The sequence below is a fragment of the Sturnus vulgaris genome, chromosome 7, assembly GCF_052056855.1.
Source record: "Sturnus vulgaris isolate bStuVul1 chromosome 7, bStuVul1.hap1, whole genome shotgun sequence".
Lineage (NCBI taxonomy): Eukaryota > Metazoa > Chordata > Aves > Passeriformes > Sturnidae > Sturnus > Sturnus vulgaris.
Window position 1 is genome coordinate 14,732,395 of NC_142249.1, and position 19,902 is coordinate 14,752,296.

Consider the following 19,902-nt stretch of genomic DNA (forward strand, 5'->3'; position numbering starts at 1 on the left):
TGAAGTGGTCAGTGCCTTTTATTTATTTCATAAACAGAAAGAATGGTAAATGCCTGTATATTTACAATTCTAGTAAACAGGGAAGTCCATAACAGTGTGATTATTTCCACAAGAGCACATGAACACTGCATTCAGCAATGCTGTTCAACACAGATGCCTCAAAACCGTTAGAGCCAAACACACTATAGGTACCCGTTATAAATACTAACATATTTCTATTTGCTTAAATAAACAAACATACAGCTTAATTCAGGAAGACCAAATGGTTCTGTGGTGCAATTCATTCCCTTTAAACATTTCTGCTGACGAACCAGGAATAAGAAAAACAAACCCACTGCTTTGGAAGCCATGCGGTCCAGACTCTCACATGTGTTCTGTGTAGATGCCATGCCTTTGTGCAGCATGGTTAATTTAAAAGGAGTAAATAACCTTTCTGTTAGAATAGGAAAGTATTTCTTCTTGGTAGGTACTTGACAAACCAAGTCTTTAACTTCATCACCACTTCACAGAAAGCTTCTGGCTGTAGTTTTTGAATCTTAGAACTGAGAGTTCAGAAGAAACAACTGAGTATTTTCATCTGCAGCAGCAGAACTATAACCACGTATTTTCTAAGGGCCATTTCAGGGAAGAAGTGGTTATTAATGAAGTTCCACTGAGTAGATTATCCCACAGAGGCAGATTGTAAATGATGGTCTAGGTAAGCTTTTCATGTTGAATCTGGTAGTAACACGCCTAAATTAAAACAAAGTTCAGATTAGCACAGGTGCCAGATCACAGCAAAGCATCACACAAAAACGTTGATTGCTTTCTCTGCAAGAAAACAGAGGACAAGGCTCTCTACAAGCAGGGATGCTACAGTGGCACTCAACACATGAGAACCTTCTGATATGTAAGCTAGCAAAACGAGCAACAGTTACAAAGTTACAAATGACATCCAACACCTAATCAAGCAAGACAGCATGATTTGCAACAGAATACTTTCACAGCTCCCAATTATGCCAAGATGAAAGTGTATTTTTGGTTACAAGTTTCTCTTTGCTCTTTGACAAGGACTCGAAAAAAAGAAAATATATTTTTACAGGACAAGGATGCAGGGATGAAGCATTTCAAAAGCACTCAAACTGAAAAGCACAGGTTTCCATCACCCTGACCTCCTGTTGAGAGTTATTTACTTCTTAATGCTGGTTCAAATATGCACTGGGTCAGGTCAGCCAGGATCAGAAACTTACTATAAATGTCTCAGACAACACTTGCACTCCTGGTAATTTAGATTCTACTTCTGCTTCCACCGTGTAGGTTCTTTAGTAAATTTGAACCAATGTAAACCTTCCTTTGTTGCAACATTGTGAAACAAATAGGTCTTAAAATGGACCCAACCATTTTGAGTTTCCACAGACAGAAAATGCAATCATGATAACCTAACACTTCAGTTTCAGATTAACAACCTCCCTCCAAAACACTGCCACTAAAAGGCTCCACACAGCTCAACTGTCCCGAGATCCACGTGGTAACAGTTTTGAGGTACCAAAACAACATCTTTCCATTATGAATGCCTTAGTTTACAACAGGATACTCTTCCAAACACACTCGAGTGACAAAGTATTTTTTTACCCTAAAACTGCATTCTTAGAAAGTCTCGATGTAATGTTAGACTCAAACTTCAATGGAATGGCTAATCTCCAAAGAAGCACTTCATTTCAATTTTAATAGGGACAGTAAGGATTGTTAAGCTGCAGGGGAATGACAAGCTCTAGGTGAGCATTTAGAACAGCTCAACAGCAACCAATATTACCTTTGAGTAATCCACATTTGCACATTGCACCATTTTTCTTTATGGTATCTGCAATTAGGATGTTATTCAAAACTCTACATTAAATTTCCTTGCTGATCCTAGTAAAAAATTTTAATTCAAGAAGTCAAAGAAGTTATAGCCTAATGTTCATATACTTGTCCTAAGCTGCTCTTCATTGTTGAAAGCTGATTATTTCCAGAGAAAGCCTTTAATAACTCTGAATAATTTTCATACCTTCAAGGTAGTGAACATGATGCCTTGCTCCCCATGCTGGAGATAGGGATCCATCAGGTCTTCAATTAAGTGCACCTCAGACCCCAAATTCCTTATCCTGCCACATGTAAGAGTGGGAAAATCAACACAGGAACACAAGGTGCCAGTATAACCTTTCTTAATGCTGAATTCAGGGCATTTTCACATTAAACTGTTCAAGACTTTTTCAGGTCAAAGCAAGCAGTCAAATTGGAAAATTTATAGTTACAAAAAGCCAGTAACTAATCCTATAACAAGCAGTAGTAGTGTTTAACACAGAAGTATTTGTACTACCTATGCTCAGCTTATGACTGATGCCACTCTTAGTACCTACCTGGCTCGTAGCACCACATAGAGAAAAACAGGAAATAAGTCATCCATGGACCACAGAAAATCTTCCTGAAGGGTCTCAAGTACACTCTGGGAGATCTCTTCGAAAGTCTGCTGGATCACCTTCAACTTGTCAGCTGGGGTAAATGTGGTACTATTTGGAGAGCAAAAGCAAGCCAGGGTAACAGCAAGCAGTGAGAGATCTGCATCTAAATCAGGAAGGGTTTGCTGGCCAGCATGGCCCTCCCTGTGCCAATGGAGGTCAGTCAGACATTGACACTGCAGCAGCCAAGGTGCCAAGGCTGCACAGTACCAAGGCACACTGCAAGTCAGACTCTCGTCAAACTTTTATATGGTGTTTTAATATAGCGGTAAAAGGGGAAAAATTCCTTTCTAAAATATTTTTAATTTCTTAAATTCTTGCTTAACAGACACAGAAAAGCCTTCCATGCTCAGGTCACTTTACTACAGCTGTTTGGAAACTCACATTTGATAGACATTCTTATGCCTTTGATTCTAAATGGTGCCCCACAGACACCTTTCATCCCTGTTTATGAGGCAACACTTCATTCCCCAGCAGGAAAAATCGCATTTTCACTCAGAACTGGAAAACATCTTAGTGACTTCTCTTACAAAGGTGACCAAAAAAGGGTGACATGTAAAGGATCCCAGTCAAATAAACCAGATACTACTATAGCAGGAACAGTAAAACACTGAAAGACAAATTGAGGAGAATTACCTGATTTGCTGTAAACATTCAACAGCAGAGGCAAAGCAGGCATCTTTTGTGTTTGATGATACCTGTGTAATCACGGTAAGATTTGTCAGGCAGGTTCAGCACCCCCACTGTTCAGTGTTGAGCCTCTTTCAACAAGATAATGATTAAGAATGTAAACCATACATTTTTTGTAATCAGAAAGTATATAATGATATAACACTCTTAATTAAGCAGCTTGAAAATCTCCTTGCTAGACTTTTATTCTCACACTTTCATAACTAGAGACCAACCAAAGGTCTCTTGAATTCATTACCAAGTCAGTCAGTGAGTGACAAAGCCAGACTGATGGCCACTGTAAGAAATCACAGAATAGCTGGGGTTGGAAGGGACCTCTGGAGATCATCCAGTCCAGTGACCCTGCTAAGTTATTACTGTAGCATTTAAATAGTAGGCAAACTTAAGGGAAATATAATAAAATGGCATATCTTAAGCAAAAAGCCTGGCCAAAAATTCTTTGATCACTTTGATGATTTCAGCTTCTTGAAAGAAGCACTGGGCAAAATGTAAGCCCAATGAACATACCTTTCTACTCTCTCCAAGGATGGATACAGTTCCTGGCCAAAATTTCCTGCAAGAAACCCAACACAGTCCACTGAGAGAATATAGTTGTGAAGTATTTTTTGCATTACAGGAATGAAGTCATCATGTTCTGAGACTCAACAGCCCTTCCTACAGGATCAACTACACCTCCCACAGGTACCCAGAAAACTGTCTAATTTGAAATGTCTCACTCTGCTTTTGTAGCAATGTCAATCTTTACCACCTTCCCATCCTTTCCACCTCCCCATTTTGGAAGAGGGAAGGTTTGATTCACTCTCTTAACCCTTCTAATTAGCTCGAAGACATGTTCAGATGCATTTAAATCTCAGAAAATACTTTAGAAAACTGGGGCTTTGTTTTAGTTGCTTTATCTAATTACATGCCATAACCTGCTCCAGTTTCTGTTTTTGTAGCATACTCACGCTTGCACTCCAAGGAAGCTGAGAAGAGCCATGTCAGTTTGTTTGTTTAGGCGTAAAACGCATTCCCAGTAAATGTCCTCCTCACGCTCGTTGTCCAAGGCATACAACATAAACAGAGGGGGATAGAGGCGTGGCAGTAATACAGGGAGCAGCAAGCCAAAACTGGTTACCACATAGCTGCAACAAAAAATAGAGGGGGTGGTTTGCAGAGGAAGACATAAAAATTGTCTATAAAAATGGAATGAAAATCATTGGAAGAAATCTTTCATATAGCACGAGCCTATTCTATGAGGGATAAGAGTAAAAAATTAGTACAAATCCATCAAATAGCAACTCTGATAAGAAAAGATTATAAATTAGCTCTGGTGTTTTTATCCCTAATACTCTTCTGAAGCCCAGGCCCAAGCCTTACGTGCTTACCCGTAATAGACAAGAGCAAGTTTTGTTTTAAGTAAAGAACAATTGCATGGCCAAGCATGAAATGCTTATTACAGCCATAACATGGATGCTTGCTTATCAGAGTCTGTCATCAGAACCAAAGGGGAAAGAAACCACTACTTAGACCATCAGTTGAACATTGTTTATCTTTCTTCTCCCACTCAAGTAAAACAAGCGCAAGAAATAAAATAAAAGCTTTGTTAGTTTTTATTTGTTTTTCCTTTATGTACCCTGGCTCAGGAGATTCTGATCTGGAATCAGATTTCCCACTGCAAAATGATCGCCTTCCTTTTGGCTCCGTAGTCACAAATGGAATTGTGCTGCCCTCTTCCGGGAGATCAGGAAACAAGAACCTAAACGGCAACACACAACAGTATTTGAGGTCACGTCAACGATGTCAGCACTAAGACCGGAGAGAAAAAAGTCAGCAGAAATAATACATGGTGGGCTAGGACAGCACAGCTAACACACACACAGTATCAGTTCTCTGGAAGAAAACTTAGGAAGGCCAACCCCTCCAATGCCAAGGACACCTTTCCTACATTTACATCACTTCCCTCCAGACAAGGTTTTTGTTAGTAATTTGGAGTATTTCTGCTTTCAGATTAGCAGGACACAATTAAAGCTGTAATTATTCTCAAGAATCCAAGCCAGCTCTTCATAGGAAGATTGTTCATCCATATTGGTAAGAACTTTAATGCCATATTGGTAAGAAATTTATGGAATACACTGGGATTCCCTATCCTCACTAGTGTTCTGTACCCTTTGAACACTGTCTTTGCACAGCACCGATATCCATAGACACTAAATTTTAAATCCATATTCCAGGTGAGCTGCTCACAGGCACATTTTGAAGTACAAAGTAAGATGTAACATACTAGGTGTAAAGAGTTAAGTTTTTCCATTTTTGAAAAAATATTCAAGACTCCTTAAAAAGATTAGGAAAATACAAGCAACCCTCAAAATTAACTAACAATACCAGCACCTTTGAACTGTACAACACTAGACAGCTTCAGTACATGGGAAAGCTTTAATGAATTCAGCAGTAGTTTGACTTGGAAATGAGTCTCGTTACCTGACCAGCTGGAAGATGCGTTTGAGGTAGGACTTGATCTCTCTCACAGCCTCCTGCAGCAGTCGCCGATTTGCTCCTACTCCAACATAGGTCATTCTGTAGACAGCCACCAGTGTTTCCACCAGCTTACCCAAGGGATGGAGAGGAGTATCACAAGCCTGAGACAAAAGATATTAATTGGCCACTCAGGTCAATGGCAGATAAGTTTAAAAAAAATGGAATCCAAGAGACATGAGTGAGAGATCCAACAACAGGCTTTCAAAAAATATTACAAATATCTCAAAAATGAGCTGTATTGAACAAATTGTCATTTGGATTATAAGATTTCTGCGTCAGCTAAACACAATTTATATGAATCAAGATAGTACAAGAACTTGTGCTACTAGTTGGACTAGTCATCTGTCTAGTACTCTTAAAATTAACATGCAAAAATTACCATGTATTTCAAGATGCTTTGCTGAGATCCAGCATTAAAGAATGAAAACAGTAATTGAACTGCTTAAGAGAGCATTCATTAGATATTCAATGATTTTAGTCTTAGTGGTGGACTTCAATATATTAAGAAGTGATGAGCAAGCTATGGAGTTCATACAAGAGTGCAAATATGGAAGTAATTAGGAAAGCTATTACAAAGTGAGCTTGATGTCATGCCTTGCCATGCCTTATTATGTGAGTATTTCAGTCACAATACCTTTATTAAATATTTTTTTATGTTTTCATATTTTTCCAGGGTGAAGGCACCAATGTGTTGTGGAATGAACTCCAAACTTTCCAGTGTCTGAGTATGTGAGCGGCTCAGCAGTTCTGGGCTGCAGTTTAAAAAGACAGACATGGTACAGGTTGAGACATATAATGGGGAAAAAAAACCCCTGACATTAACAACTCGACTAGTAATACACATCAGTATGCCCCAAAAGGGTTTGTAGTGCAGGTTATGATACGATTTCACTTGGGATTTGCTGTTGTTTTAACTAAAACTTTACAGTCAGAGTTTCTAGTTTAGAGCTGAGTGCAATTCCAGCCTCCTTCCCTATCCTGTTTTGCTTGCTGACACGTTCTCTAGTAGCCAACCTGTCTTTGTGCTGCCGTCGGTTGGTGGTCAGAGCCACTGCAATGTTGTCCCAAGCCTTCCATCTGTCCCCCTGGCCAGGGCTCTCACAGCCAAGCTGGTTCCAGCATTCTTCAAATACTGCTTTCCATTTCTCATCAGGGGACACTGCCAGGATCCCAAGTTTCCGCCTAATAAAATGACCAGTGGGTCTGTTAAAATCAAATAGCAATGAAATAACACATTCAGCTTGAAAACCACCCATGGCTAATGTCAATCTAATCTCTCACACTGTTTTACCAAAAGCTGACAGACTTAACAGTCTCTACTGTGAACGAAGTTTTATCACTAAGAATAAAGTTAGAGCCTACTACTAATACCTACATGAGAGAAGCAAGTATGGACCTTGTTAGTTTTACTCTTACTTGCAGCCTTCCAGGAAGCAATACAAAGGGCTGGTGCTTATCTTCACCACTGGTTTTCATTCAGAAGTCTCAGGACACATTCATGTAGCAAGGACACAGCACAAGTCCCAAATATCTTGGTACCCTGGAGTGTACAACCAGCACAGCTACCCACATAAATACCAAGGATGGGTACACAGCCTCTGACCCTGAAGTAGTAGCTACAGATAATGTTGCATGACACGTTAGGGATGTGCTGACAGAGAGCAAAACCAGGCATCCTTTCACTGCCACACAATGCTCAAGGATCATCTATAGTCAAAAGAAAACCAAGAGCTCTTCTTCCCATGTATATAGATAAAGATATCTCAGATATATAATGAAATTTAGGGCTTTGAAAAGCTTTCTCAAAACAAATAATTGCTGTCAGAGTTAACAGTTCTATCCTGATTTAAATCAAGTGTCAGAAATTCTTAGACCTTTCATTAATATTTCTCCCAGCACATTTGAGATGAGAACTAGCAATACAGGCATTTTCCTATGCTGCCAGTTTCACAAAGCAGATAAAGCAGGCTCTAAACCTTTTCAGAAATTATACCAGAAGATTTTCAACTTGAAGACAGTCAGAATAGGGTAGATGAAACTCTTATTTCACAAGCAATCCTCAAAAATATGTACATACATTAATTCATAGACTCCCTACTGGGGTAAAAAGCAGACAGCTGCGAAGGCTGCAAGTGTTCAGTTCAGCAGGGAGGCCCTGCTTAACTTGCATGCTGTTGTAGGTGTCAGCACTGTCAAAAGAAATTACCAGTGAAAGCTTCAGGAAGCCAACTGAGAAGTAATCTATGTAAAAATATTAGAGCTGTGTTTCCCATTTTAATCTGAAATTTCAGAGCACACTTCCAAGACACTGAATCCTACACAGCAATTTCTAAACCATCACATGGTGCTACCACATACCAACATCTACCATCAACTCTCTACTTAGGTTTCTTCTACTCAAAGATGTATCAGTTATAACTTAAACAAGTTTTGATTTTTTTCCTCCCATAAATAATTATGCAAATTGCCCTAATGCATCTGCTATACAGAGGAATTTATGGGTACTTTTCAAAGTCATCTTTGCTAAGGTATTAACATGCTCTTTTGCAAATCAGCAACCTTCTCTTTCTTACACACTGCTTGGAAGAGATGGAGGATCTAGTCAATTCTGTCCAAATATATCCCCACTGGCATTATTAAATGGCACACCTAATTCATTAAGTTGCTAACAAAGTAACTGGCAGAAGGCAGAGAGGTCTGCTCTAATGGAACTTAGTCTTTCTCAGGAGCTCAAAGGTCAGAAGCAGCTGTGAACTCAGGTTCTATCAGTCAGTTCCACCATAAACAAAAAAAATTGAGACTGCTACAGCACAGTAACAGCACATCAGCTGTCCTGTAATTTCATGCCACTATTTGCATATTCAAGTAGTAATTAAAGCAAGAATAACTATAAAAATATATTTTTATCTTATTTCCTGAGCAGCAGCAAGAAACAGGAAAAACATTTTCAAAACCTCACTATTTCTTTGGAAGAAGTATTTTTGACTGGTCTTTGAAGAAAGTCAATCATTCTGTTCCTAGGTATTACTGAACTATATGAGGAATTATTTATTATTCAACACTCACAGTGCTTTAGGTTTGTCCTTCTCATTCTCATACAAAGTAGGTTTGAAGTAGGTTCCAGTGATTTTTATTCCAGATCCCCACTCTCCACTGAACAGACCTTCAATATAATCTCCATTTGGCAAGGTCAGTGTTCCCTTGAGAAACGATAGGAAAAAAATTTAACTCAAATTCATTGGGAACCAAATTACAACCTTTTTATTTTCTTAGTTGGTAACAGTTTACAAGTGACAAGTGTAATACTGACCTTTCCACTCAGAGTCCAGTTATCTGAAAATTCCCCCTCATAGACTGTATCATCCTCAGAAAGCAGAATTCCAGTCCCCTACAAAAAGAATCATAAAGAACACAAAGCAGTAATTATAAGAGAAGGCCAGACCACAGATCTGAAGATGTGCTTTAGAAAACATGCTATTAATTCTTAGCAAACAGTAATTTTTGAACTCTCTAAAGTAGTCCTAGGTAAAACAAAGCAGGGATAATAAAGACAATTCTAAAAGCATGGACAATAGCAGATTAGAAGAAGAGCAGGTTACCACAGCCTAGCACATACTCATCTGCCTCAGAAAGCTGCCACACTTACAGGAGAAGCCCTAAGCCCACGGTCCAGTGTCCAACTCACCATCATTTTGTTGGTGCTGAAGGCTCCTTCATAATACAGTCCAAACTGAGTAACCACAACACCATTGCCTTGGCAAAGATCATCTTGCCACATTCCCATGTACTTTTCTCCTCTGAAGAAAAATGAAGTAGGAAAAACAGAGTCTAAATAGTACATTCCTATTCTTTCTTTGGCTTTACAGTCACATTTGACCATTAGAGAAATCATCAGAAGAGATGAGTTTAGTTTCACCAACTCCATGGAAATACAGATTCTTTTTGATACAAATAAATTAGAATGAACTTTCTTTCCCAATTCACATTTCAAATTGGCCATATGCAAGCAAGCTGATGAGCTGAGACAGTGCTGAAGCCCTGTTAAGCCCAGTGTGTGCCTCAAGGAACCTGACTAGTTCTTGTTTTCCACAAGTTTTTTATTTATTTTACCTAAAGTCAGGTGACTCAAACCGAAGAGAATAGAAAATAAAAAGAAACCAAGCTGCTCTTCTTGGGGAATAGGAGGGAGACCTAGAAAGCAATTTTTGTAATATTAAGAGTGCTAATATTGTAAAGAAACACATCATATTATAGAAAGTTTCTCTGTAACAGCCTAACAAAGACCATGCTATCAAAAAATTTATTAGCCAAAAACTGCTTACAAATAAACATCAGCCTCTTTCCGACTATTTTAAATACTTTTTTTTTCTGTATATAAGCACACAGATGTCAGGCTAGAGTTGTTTGAAACTTAGTCCCAAATATTTTGAAACAGCCTATTCTTCCAGCTGTTCTGAAAGAGAATGTGATGCTTTCACTATGCAATTAATAAAAAAATTAACTTGTTCAGGTCTTTTCTTCTGCTTTTTGAGGGAAGCTAGCAATTGATTTGATACAATTCTGCTTGTTACCAAGCATTTTCCTTGAAATGTACCCAGGAAAAACTGTTTATAGTAAAGAGAGTAAGCCCAAGCATTAAACTAAGCTCAGGGGTCTCTCCCAGCTGACTGGCCCCCTAAGGTGGCAGGAAGCTTGTCTGATGATTCATCCTGCCAACTACAGGGGCTTCTGCTGGGTGAAGGCCCCTTGGAGAGAGATTCCACATGCTCAGTTACCAGTAAGGAAACTCAAAGTCCCACTTGGTCAAAGAGTTGTTTTGCAGCAATGACAGCAGGCAATTAAGAGTGTCTGCAGCTATTCCTTGTTTGTCTGGGCTGCACAATAAGTGCAGAAAACAAATCCTGAGGACACAAACATACACAGGTTACCTCCCCGAGACCAGAAACAAAACTACATCAGGGCAGCTCACTCACATTTGAGTAGCTCTGGAATGAATGCCACGTTCCTCCTTCACCATGAACTAACACTGCATTTACAGATTCTGGAGGTGAGAGGATTTGCAAGAAAAGCTCATATCTATTTGTCCTAAGTACATCATCTTGGCACTACAGTGTAAGAACAACCACCACCCCTGAGCAAGACTAGATGCAAACCTGACATCAGGAAATACCTAGAGATGTTACAACAGCTGTTTTGGAAAAATATCCCCCCTTCACACTCCAGACTTTTGTCTGCTTGGCTTTTGAAGTGGCCATTCAGTTAAACCAACAACAATTCTTTGGGCTTTCACCAAAAGCTCTTTCCAGAAAAACAACCAATAAATTGGTGACTGAAAGACAGACTATATTGATGTGTGCTCAGGGTTCATTTACAGCACATACTTAGTGCAAGTCTGTCACTGAGACCATCATTTCAGTAATCTGCCCTGACAGGAAGCCTCTTCCCTCCAATGCATTTGGCACAATAAACCAATGGAAAACCTGAGCATGTGTTGAAATTCATGAGCACCGTTATTTGCCACTGAACAACCTAGTCTCATAGGCCTGAGATGAAAGAATACGCCTCACATGAATTCATAACACCTTCAGCACGTGCACAACACAATGCCTCAGTAAGACACCATATTCAGAGGCAGTTTTCAGGCAGGAGTAGGACAGAAAAGCAAGACAAAAAAAAACAGTGCAATCCCTCCACCATTCACTCCAGAAGCAGCACCAAAAAGCAGTTCCTAGAGCCATTTCTTTAAACCACCAATCCAGAAAGCCCAGCAATAAAGAAGAAAAAGAGACATGCAATATTACTGGTACTAACAAATCAAATTCTTTCCTATTCTTTTCGCAATTGCATGTCATACTCGAGTTCTAAGGACTTGTGGAAGCACTACCTTGTGATATCATCAAAAACTCCATAGCCACTCTTCTTGTCCATTATCCACTGTCCAATGAACATGCTGGGAGAAGAGGAGGTCAGCTTCCCGCTGCGCAGCAGCCCGTGCCCGTGCCGCATGTTGTCCTGGAAACACCCTTCATACACCTCACCGGTGGCATAGCTGGAACAGCAACAACACAAGAACAGCTAAGAGTCCTATCATCTACTGCTCTATTGGGGGGCTGGGTTTGGAGTTTTTGATTGATTCTGTTTGTTGGGTGCTTTCCCCAAACAGATAAACCCTCTCTTTTTCCTTCTAGGAATTACATTACAACCACACCAAGCAGCAGCTACAGTTAAAGGATGTTTGGGATAAAAGTGATCCTTTAATACAAGTCTCTGGATGCTTTGTTGTTTTAAAGCCACTCTCTGCCACTGGAGATTATATTTATCTCTCAGAATAAAGAATCCTCTCTCACTGCAAGGTGGCAGTAATATTAGAGCAGACATTAATAACAGACCACCGTACAAATTGCATTGTGAGCAAAGCAGAAAATAAGCCACTCTGACTGTGACCACAAGTCTGCAATGTAAGAAAGCTACACACAGAGGCTTGGTCAGAGCATCAGCCCTGCTCTCCTGCAGCCGTGCAGTGACAGCAACACAAGTGCCACAAGTTACCTGTACACTCCATGCCCACACATCTTGCCTTCCTTCCAGTATCCCACGTAATGGTCCTCTTTATTCAGTGCTTTGTTAGGCACTCTGTATTCACCATACCTGCCAGTGCAGAGATGGAACACAAGTGGCTGTAACACCAATACATTTCATTAACAGAGCAGATACACATCTCAGAGCCATTCTAAAATCAGAATGCTCTTTCTCATTTTTATGCATCTCTACCTACAGCAGTCACAGATGATATTTTGTGTAAAAGAAAGCAAGAATTCCAGCATCACTAGATCAATTTAGTCCATACTGCTCTCTCCTGTTTGATTGTGACATCTCGTAATACTGCTCTTGCAGCCACAATGCAGCATTTTTCTCAGGCCATGAGTCTTTTCAAATCTTAAGACTGATTCTACCTTGATTATTTTCTTGAGCTCTTGATAATTCAAGTACACTCTATTCCAGGGAAAGATGAGGGCATGTATTGCTACAGAAAAGATTTTTTCAAAAGATGCTAGCTTCCAATTATGTTCAGTAACAAGGATTTATTCACAATTTCAGTATTGCCTGAAAAGAATGAGATACACGACTGTATTTGATTTTAATCTCCTGAGGAGATCAAGATCCAATTCTGAGGGTTCTCCTGAGAGCATGTCCACCCAACAAGACCCTGCTGTTAAGTGCTGAGACTATAACATGCACGCTGAAATACAAGTATACATATTAGATAATTTCAGCAATTACAGCTAAATATTAGTCGATTTATTTCTGTTTGGAACTTATTTGCAATATTTCCATCTCCAACAACCCTAAAATCTCCAGGATTAGTTACACTTAGTTACAAATGCCCAAAGCTCTAATCTTGTTTTATGGTTTGACATTACACCAATAGCCAAGAGAACTTTAAAAAGCTGTCTGCAGACCCCATTTCAATGTCTCCTCCAACCCAATATTTTGAAAATACATCTGGAAGCCAACAGGACTCCTCATTTATTTTTATCCTACCCAGTACAGACAGGTCTGCTCACAAGATGCATGTTAAAATGCCTTTGGAAAGAAGTTAATCTCTCAGCCTCAACAGTGCTCTAAGCAGATTCTTAGCAATGAAGTCCACAGATTAATTCAAAGCTGTGTAATACATTAAGTTATTTTCAAATGGTTTTATTTGTTTCACCAGATAACATGATAATTTCCAGACCTTCCATTCAGCCTCCTTTCAGTCTATTCTGTATTAGTTATCTTCATCATCAAGATCACATACTCTCATTAGCTTTCACTCAAAGTGCAAACTCATCCTGAAGTCTGAATTCAAGATTTTGTCTCTTTGCTAAATTACTAAACCTTTGCTCTACTAGAAATATAGCAAAAAAATGCTAGAGAAGATGCATCACTATGTTGTAAGAAAGGTCAGCAAGATTTGCTGCAAAACCTTCAATTAAAAAAGGTTTTGTTGTTTTCTCCTACAAAAGGTATTTCTTGCTGGCTCCACGAGTAGTTAGACGATCTTACCCATCCTCCAGGCCAGTCCGGAAAGTCCCAGAGTACATTCGTCCATCTGCCCACTTTAGGATCCCTCTGGAAAAAAATATGAACCCATGCAAATATGTAAGATAATCAGTTCACTTTGCAAATACCTTCTGGGAGTGAGTCTACTTACAGCTACAGCAACCACTTCATTTTGGTTTCAACAGCTCCATTCCTATGCTTTTACCTTCCATGGGGTTTTCCTGAAAGCCACCTCCCATCATAAACAGCATCCTTGAATCGAGGGTCCTTGTAGAAGGTGTATTTGGCACTGCGAGAAATAGGAGGTTCCTGTCTTGGCACATTCCCACCAGCTCCATACAGAATCATGTCAGAAGTCCCTCTAAGGGCCTGATCCACTGCTTGGCTTATTGCCCTCAGCCACTTGGTCTGAAACAGAAAAGTGGTTCATTACAGGATTTAGCCAACACCTGTCTTTGCACCAACTCCCACCTTTAGAGCAAGCACAGTCATGTCCCTGGCACTGCTCAGCACAGTGCTGTGCACTTCTACACTCGGGCACCATGTACAGCCAGCCTGCACACTCAGCTGCAGAAAGACTTCATTCTTGGGGAATACTCAGGCAATCCTTCTCCCGGTTTGGTTTCACAGTAGGGGAAAAAGTCTCATTTGTATCACTGAAGCCGTGTCAAATTTGTAGAAATGCCCACCTTCTCCTGTGGTGTTGAAGAAACAAGAACAAATTGTTCTTCAGGTGTTGTAATCTTCAACCCGTTCCTACATGGAGGAAAAGTATTTTAATCTGTGAAATTCCATCCTGAAACCCCAAGGTTTCTTAGAGCATTGATATTGTATCTTCTCTTCCCTACCCCAGCTAGAACTTCCTTTAAGTTAGCAAAGAAAAAGAAGCAGCAACAAAAAAAGACGTGCTCCCCTCTTGATCACCTCATTCTTTCTGATGTTTACAAAACTTTAAGACACAGAAATACATTTTCTGAAAAAGAAAAAAGGGTAGACATAGCTGCAATCACTGTATTCTACTCCAAGTTCACAATAATTGGTTACCAAATGCTTATCTTCTCTCCCAGACTATTTCAGCATCACAAGCAAGAATACTCACACATTACCAGCTTCTTCTGAAAGAGCTTCTACCCATAGTGTGGACAAGGGAAAGATATGGTGTGTTGAGAACTGTAGGAAAGGAGAAGGGAAACATTGCCAGTTACTGATCCATTAACCCAGCCCCATTTTTTTCCAAATAGTTTCCTTTTTCCCTTTAAGAACTAGGAAAAACTGAGCATTAGGGACTCTTCGTACTACTTTGCTTCAAGAAACAGCCAACAGAAACCATGCCAGCCACAGGGCAATGCAATCAAATGTTAAAAAGACACCATTTTAGATTTATTTTTACACTGCAAAAACTTCACTGTATCAAAAGTATGTAATGTTATTTGAAGCAGAGAAAAGTTTTTGCTCCTGGCTGCAAGTTGGCTCACCTGAGCATGTACCAGAGCATCGTTGAAGAGGATGAACCAGTTCACAGAGAACCTTCCTGCATGCTGCAGGGACAAGGCCCGATTGCTGCTCTCACAGATCAAACGCCGCTCCGGCTTCCGCAAGGAGTCCTACAGGTGGGGTCAAAGGGAAAAGCACAATCCCACTTCTCAATGCCTGTGACTTACGGTCAGCGCTTTAGTCTTTCATAGTGAAGGCCCAACCTTTCTAAAGTAAAGAGTACTACAGCAACACCAGCTGGAAAAAACAGCAAGTGCAACTGGGACAGCAGCATGAGTAATAGATACAGGCACTAAGAGCAAGAGATTCAAGCTGCTAACGGACTGGCAATCGTCACCATACCGTCATTTTCCCAGGAAAAGTCTTCCAGAAGCCAAGGGTGTATTCTGCTTCTTTCATTTTTCTGCTAAGATGGACAGCAAGGCTCTCGTAACATGAACTAGAGTCCTGCAGCTTCTGGTATTCTGGAGATGCCTGTAGGGCACAAGGTAAGGCAGAGCTGAGGGCGTTTCTGAACCCCTGTACCAACACCACCACCAAGCTGCAATACAACTGCTCATTTTATTAAATCAGCACTGAGTGCATGACGGCTGCTCTGGGTAATAAACAGAGCAGACCAAGGCATTTTCTTGGTCACATGTTCCATTGGTGTGCTGATAGCTTTTAAAAATCACACAAAGGCCCCTGAATGTTATAAAGAAAATGATTAATACACAATTACATGATCTATTTTCTTGCAGCATAACAAGCTGTACCACAAGTAGTGCTCATAATTGCAGGAACAATATTCTAAATTACTATATTGGGCTAAATGTACAAGTAGTTACTGTTCCTGTTTAGTCATCTTTTATTTCAAAACAAAGCAATTATATACACCTAAATGGGTGGGAAAAGTCTGCCTAATATATATGTAGTGTTTTTAATAGAGTATTAGAGCCAAGGGTAGCTACAGCAATGATGCCAGATGAAACTGAAAAGCAATAGGCAAACATCAAAACAATATATTTGCAATTAAGCACTCAGGCACACAAACAAGCTCTGGCAGGGTAACAAGTTTCTACCTGTCACGTGATCTGTGCAGGTGGTGTAAGATTATGCAAATAAATCTACAAGATCTTCCCTGCAGCAAATACAAGTTTGAAGCAGCTCCTCTGGGGAATAAACTGTTTCTAATTACCTGGCATTTGCTTCATACAGTTAATTCCAAGCTGTAAGTTTAATGTGTTTATTTATTGAACTATAGATAGAAAAGCCATCCTACCACTTCAAAACACGTGGCAAGTTTCAGCAAAGTTCTGGCATAATTATGAAGTCGTCCAAATGGCATGAAAAACAGAGCATTCAAAACTTCCACTAGCTGGAGGTTTTCCTCATTCTTCTCAGACAGTTTCTGTAACAGCTCCTGGTTTTTACTCAAGAAGTCTCTAAATGATGGAACCATTGGGAAACAGAGGGACAAGAGAAGAAAAAAGACATTAAGACTTCAGTAATGTTTTATGTCAATGAGCCCAGATTGCCCCTTTCTGGATTACCATAAACCAGTAAAAATTATAAGGGCAAATGCATGCTGCTTATTCATCTATTCACAATTTAGTTTGAGGAAGTACAGTAGTAAAGACATGTAGCTAAAACTGCAACACAAGATTTGTTTTTTACTTCTAATTTCATATGCTCAATCATCAAACTCGCTGAAGGAAGTTGACTAGGTTCCTTACTTGGAGTGTAACCAATTGCCTTTTTCTTCTTTATCACTTGATTAGTAAAGAACAAACAGATGGAAAGACTTCCCCATTGCTCTTAGAGTAGTAAGTTTCTAACACTGTTGATTTATACAGGAAGGCCTGAAAAAATCTTAACTTTGCTCTAGTGTACTTTCCTAAATATACCAAAATAATTTCTTCCCCCTGCTGTTGTTCAAAGCAACTGAACAGTTCTTCCCCTACCTACAAAAATTACATCCTGCCTCAGAGAAAGGCAGGAAATCTGTTCAATCCTCAGTCTGATTTCCAAGAGGGAGAACTAATCTAGTTCAGAGAAGAAGAGGGAAACGATTCTGAAGACAGTACATTAGCACACAAAGCCAGGATCCCTTCATTCACAGGAAAGCACACCTATTTCTCCCTCTCCTTCGCCGTATGTGTGTGCTCACTGGTGCTGGCACACAGGACATGCACTGAAACACATCCAGCTGGGAAACATTTAAACCACAAGCTGCAAGAATCAGGTGAGGCTGAGAGAGCAGGTCCCAGGGAGAGCAAAACAGATCAGAGTTCACAGCAGGCTCCCCAAGAATGCCACATGATTAGTGAGATGCCATTTACACAAAATACTGTACCTTGTCCAGGTCTGCTAGTGGTATTTAAGAACTCTGTTATTGAACAAGCCTTAGGAATAAAATCATCTTTAGAGAGAAGACTTTTATTCCTAATTCTAAATTTATGCCTCTGGACAGCTTGCTATTTTTAATTTTGAGATCCTCACATGGAGGTTTTTCTGTTGAAAAGCATCAAACAATAACAGATAACACTCACTACAGATTGTCTGCTTTTTTAGAAGATATGCTCAAAAACCTGCCAACTATGGAGACTTTCATTGAAGCTGGCACTTTTTTCAAAGTCAGGACTCCATCTAATGCATTCATGCCGCAGAATATCCATAAAAGATGGGCTGACACCCTTAACCATTTACTTAAGCCAGTACCCCTCAGAGAAGGAGTGGGGGGGAAATTCATCATTAGCAGTAAAGATATTCTTAACCTTTCTTTGCAAGGAGCAGAAAAAAACTTGCACATCTCCTCCCTGAGGTGTTGTTTACCTAATGAGACCTTGGTTGCAGTAGGAGAATCTGTGACACCCAACAGTGACAACTGATGTGATGAATTCAGCATGCATGATTTCAGTATGAATTATAAATAAGCTTATACTTGAGCTAAGATTTCCTCTAAGTCACCCTAAAAATCCTGACCAATAAAAAAAGATTCTCAGTGTCTCTCAGCAGGGAGAATTCTGTATTTAGACTTTGGCACAGTCCTCGAGGGCAGAATATTCTTCATCCTCAGCACTTGCATTTCCAAGAACTTCCAGTACCATAATTTACACTGCATTCAAAGTGCTCCATAAACATCAATGGAATTACTCCCAGATTACAGAATTTGTGAAAAGGCAGCAATTGCATAGACAAATTAAAAATTACCCTCAGTTCAGCACTTCTTCAAAGCACTAGGGTGAGAGATCCAGCATCATTACTTTATTTCCTAGACAAAAATACTATAGAAGTGAGGAAAAAAGCTTTATGATCTAGAAACCTCAACTGTACAGTCTCAGGTCTCAAAATTCAATCCCTTCCTCACATTTACATCATCTCCACATGAAATAGAGCAAAGAAACCTTGAGAGGCAGGGAAGATACACATGCAGAAATGCTATTTTTGCATCATTTCTTGACAGCAACATTTGAAAGAATAAACACTAACACTGAATAATGATGAACATTTAACCTCATTTATCCAAAGCTTTCAAAAATCATTATCTGAACTCTATATTTTTTTGAAGGAATTTCCAATAACAAGCTTTTTTTCTCTCCTTTCTCCATCTTCAAGATGAACTAACTCAACTCAGCAGCATTTTAACCTAAATTTTGGTCACAGTTAAGAGGAGGTAACTTGCTGTTGATCTGAAGGAAAAGGTATTAGTGTACTCAAGTATGCTGAGACCAAGTCTCTGCATGGTCATTACTACACACTCTCCATTCTTTACAGTTCTTTGTTAATGAATAAAAATGTCGAAAAAACGGTAAAAGTTTGCTTACATTGCTGGCTTTGCAAGGAGCATGAATCCTCCCATTACAAGGAAGTTTGTTACTGAAGTACAATACCTAATATAGGGAAGAAAATCTTCAGTTAGAAAATGAAAACATCCCTGAAAGTAGCAAGTGTTGAAATGTCCAAGAGTTCATAATGACGTCTGTAATATCTTTTACTACATAAGTTATATAGTACTTGAGCAACACTCAGTATTACTGAACACTTGGCATTCACTTTCCACGTGGAGCACTGAACATGCTAGACTACACATTTCTGCTGCCATTAGCACAATGCAGAGGGTTGACTTTAATTTTTTGTTTGTCTCTGATTTGGGCATGTACAGAATAAACTACCTGTTTCAACCATTTAGTACTGTTAGTTTCTAATTACAGTCAAGATGGAAATTTCAAGAGAGATATTTTCTCTTTTCCTGCTGTTCAACATTCTATGACTTCTCCCCATCACTATTAAAAAAAACAACAAAACCACCTTTCTCCAAGGGAAAAGCTCTCTGCTTAGCCCATTTAACAGATTATACTTGTGCTGCCTTGAAAGATGCTCATAGTGTAATGCTGAGGTTCTGATGCCATATACATAAAAACATGTAAGCAATAGGGAGCAAAGGGGGAGAGCAGCAGACAAGCAGTAGTGAGAATAGAGATTGGGTATTTCAGTCGTTGAGGAAGAAATTAAAACCTTCTAGTCTGAGTAATGAGAACCAATTTTGAAAATCCAGGTTACATGAAAAATTCAAATTGAAGACTAAGTAAGAAAATGAGAAAACACATATTTAGAATTAGGAACAATCTATATGATAAACAGAGATGGAAGTTTCTTTTAGGGTGATGCAGCATAAGCTCATCACTGACCTAGCAAAAAT

General features: G+C 39.5%; 1 protein-coding gene across 2 annotated transcripts in view; it reads right to left on the reverse strand.

Moving 5' to 3' along the window:
• The window catches only part of ALS2 (alsin Rho guanine nucleotide exchange factor ALS2), a 36,481-nt gene continuing 16,579 nt past the window's right edge, over positions 1-19,902 (reverse strand). Inside the window, exons 12-34 of one of the 2 annotated variants that reach the window (XM_088167856.1) lie at positions 19,028-19,093; positions 16,483-16,645; positions 15,564-15,695; positions 15,203-15,331; positions 14,827-14,897; positions 14,417-14,483; positions 13,933-14,135; positions 13,731-13,796; positions 12,234-12,332; positions 11,569-11,733; positions 9,370-9,481; positions 8,995-9,072; positions 8,751-8,884; positions 6,699-6,887; positions 6,319-6,436; positions 5,628-5,785; positions 4,783-4,905; positions 4,115-4,291; positions 3,675-3,720; positions 3,114-3,175; positions 2,379-2,528; positions 2,027-2,123; positions 1-732 (exon numbers count right to left, since the gene is read on the reverse strand). In XM_088167856.1, coding sequence (XP_088023982.1) covers positions 694-732; positions 2,027-2,123; positions 2,379-2,528; positions 3,114-3,175; positions 3,675-3,720; positions 4,115-4,291; positions 4,783-4,905; positions 5,628-5,785; positions 6,319-6,436; positions 6,699-6,887; positions 8,751-8,884; positions 8,995-9,072; positions 9,370-9,481; positions 11,569-11,733; positions 12,234-12,332; positions 13,731-13,796; positions 13,933-14,135; positions 14,417-14,483; positions 14,827-14,897; positions 15,203-15,331; positions 15,564-15,695; positions 16,483-16,645; positions 19,028-19,093 — 2,644 coding nt within the window. In that variant the 3' untranslated portion in view covers positions 1-693. The remainder of the gene's footprint in view (positions 733-2,026; positions 2,124-2,378; positions 2,529-3,113; positions 3,176-3,674; positions 3,721-4,114; positions 4,292-4,782; positions 4,906-5,627; positions 5,786-6,318; positions 6,437-6,698; positions 6,888-8,750; positions 8,885-8,994; positions 9,073-9,369; positions 9,482-11,568; positions 11,734-12,233; positions 12,333-13,730; positions 13,797-13,932; positions 14,136-14,416; positions 14,484-14,826; positions 14,898-15,202; positions 15,332-15,563; positions 15,696-16,482; positions 16,646-19,027; positions 19,094-19,902) is intronic. The other variant, XM_014879442.2, reaches the window with a different exon arrangement.